Here is a 1,585-nt window from a genome sequence, read left to right as displayed (position 1 = left end):
CAGCACCCCCGATCAGGGGGAACAGCCCCCCCGGGGCCTGGGGCAGCTCTGGGGGCAGCACTCACCTCTGTCAGCGCCGTGTCCCGCGTGTGGAACACGGTGGACCAGACCCAGGCGTTCAGGGACACCTGGAACAGGGATCAGGTCAGGGCACCACGGGGGAGGCACCCAGGGCACCCAGGGGGGAGGGAGGAGCTGCAGCTGGGGGGGATCAGCTGGGCATGGAAAAGGAAGGGTGAAAGGGGAAGGGATGGGAAGCAGGGAAAGGGAAGCAGGGAAAAGGGGAGGGGAAGAGGGAAAAGAGGAGGAGAAGCAGGGAAAGGGAAGAGAAGCAGGGAAAAGGGAGGGGAAGCAGGGAAAAGGGAAGCAGGGAAAAGGGGAGGGGAAGAGGGAAAAGAGGAGGAGAAGCAGGGAAAGGGAAGAGAAGCAGGGAAAAGGGAGGGGAAGCAGGGAAAAGGGAAGCAGGGAAAAGGGGAGGGGAAGAGGGAAAAGAGGAGGAGAAGCAGGGAAAGGGAAGAGAAGCAGGGAAAAGGGAGGGGAAGCAGGGAAAAGGGAAGCAGGGAAAAGGGGAGGGGAAGAGGGAAAAGAGGAGGAGAAGCAGGGAGGGAAAAAGGAAAAGGGAGGGGAAAAAGGAAAAGGGAGGGGAAAAAGGAAAAGGGAGGGGAAAAAGGAAAAGGGAGGGGAAAAAGGAAAAGGGAGGGGAAAAAGGAAAAGGGAGGGGAAAAAGGAAAAGGGAGGGGAAAAAGGAAAAGGGAGGGGAAAAAGGAAAAGGGAGGGGAAAAAGGAAAAGGGAGGGGAAAAAGGAAAAGGGAGGGGAAAAAGGAAAAGGGAGGGGAAAAAGGAAAAGGGAGGGGAAAAAGGAAAAGGGAGGGGAAAAAGGAAAAGGGAGGGGAAAAAGGAAAAGGGAGGGGAAAAAGGAAAAGGGAGGGGAAAAAGGAAAAGGGAGGGGAAAAAGGAAAAGGGAGGGGAAAAAGGAAAAGGGAGGGGAAAAAGGAAAAGGGAGGGGAAAAAGGAAAAGGGAGGGGAAAAAGGAAAAGGGAGGGGAAAAAGGAAAAGGGAGGGGAAAAAGGAAAAGGGAGGGGAAAAAGGAAAAGGGAGGGGAAAAAGGAAAAGGGAGGGGAAAAAGGAAAAGGGAGGGGAAAAAGGAAAAGGGAGGGGAAAAAGGAAAAGGGAGGGGAAAAGGAAAAGGGAGGGGAAAAGGAAAAGGGAGGGGAAAAGGAAAAGGGAGGGGAAAAGGAAAAGGGAGGGAAGAGAAAGGGGAGGGGAAAGGAAAGGGAAGGAGGGAACAAGGAAAGAAAAAGAGAAAACAGAAGAGAGAGGACAAAAGGCAAAATGAAGATGGGAAGAGAGGGGAAAGCGATGAAGGAGAAAGAAGGGCAAGACAAGGAAAAGCGAAGGAAAGAAGGGGAAACAGAGAAAGGCAAGGGAAGGGGGCAGCGGGAGGCAGGGCACGGGCAGGGTCGGTGCTCACCCCCGCGAAGGCGACGCAGGTTTGGTACATGGGGCTGGCAGGGGGCACTGCCGCGCGGTACCGCCGCAGCATGGCCAGGCTGGCCAGGCCGTTCAGCAGCGAGGCGAAGGGCGG

At 55.5% G+C, this 1,585-nt stretch overlaps 1 protein-coding gene across 1 annotated transcript in view; it reads right to left on the bottom strand.

Moving 5' to 3' along the window:
- Positions 1–65: 65 nt before the first annotated feature.
- Positions 66–1,585, bottom strand: part of PGAP3 (post-GPI attachment to proteins 3) — a gene marked incomplete at both ends in the record, with an annotated part of 1,737 nt that continues 217 nt past the window's right edge. The window contains 2 exons of the mRNA XM_009079001.1: positions 66–128; positions 1,472–1,585. Coding sequence (XP_009077249.1) covers positions 66–128; positions 1,472–1,585 — 177 coding nt within the window. The remainder of the gene's footprint in view (positions 129–1,471) is intronic.

Source organism: Acanthisitta chloris, unplaced genomic scaffold, assembly GCF_000695815.1.
Source record: "Acanthisitta chloris isolate BGI_N310 unplaced genomic scaffold, ASM69581v1 scaffold27237, whole genome shotgun sequence".
NCBI classification, from domain to species: domain Eukaryota; kingdom Metazoa; phylum Chordata; class Aves; order Passeriformes; family Acanthisittidae; genus Acanthisitta; species Acanthisitta chloris.
The sequence above is the reverse complement of the archived record's forward strand: the minus strand, read 5'-3'. Positions and strand labels throughout refer to the sequence as shown.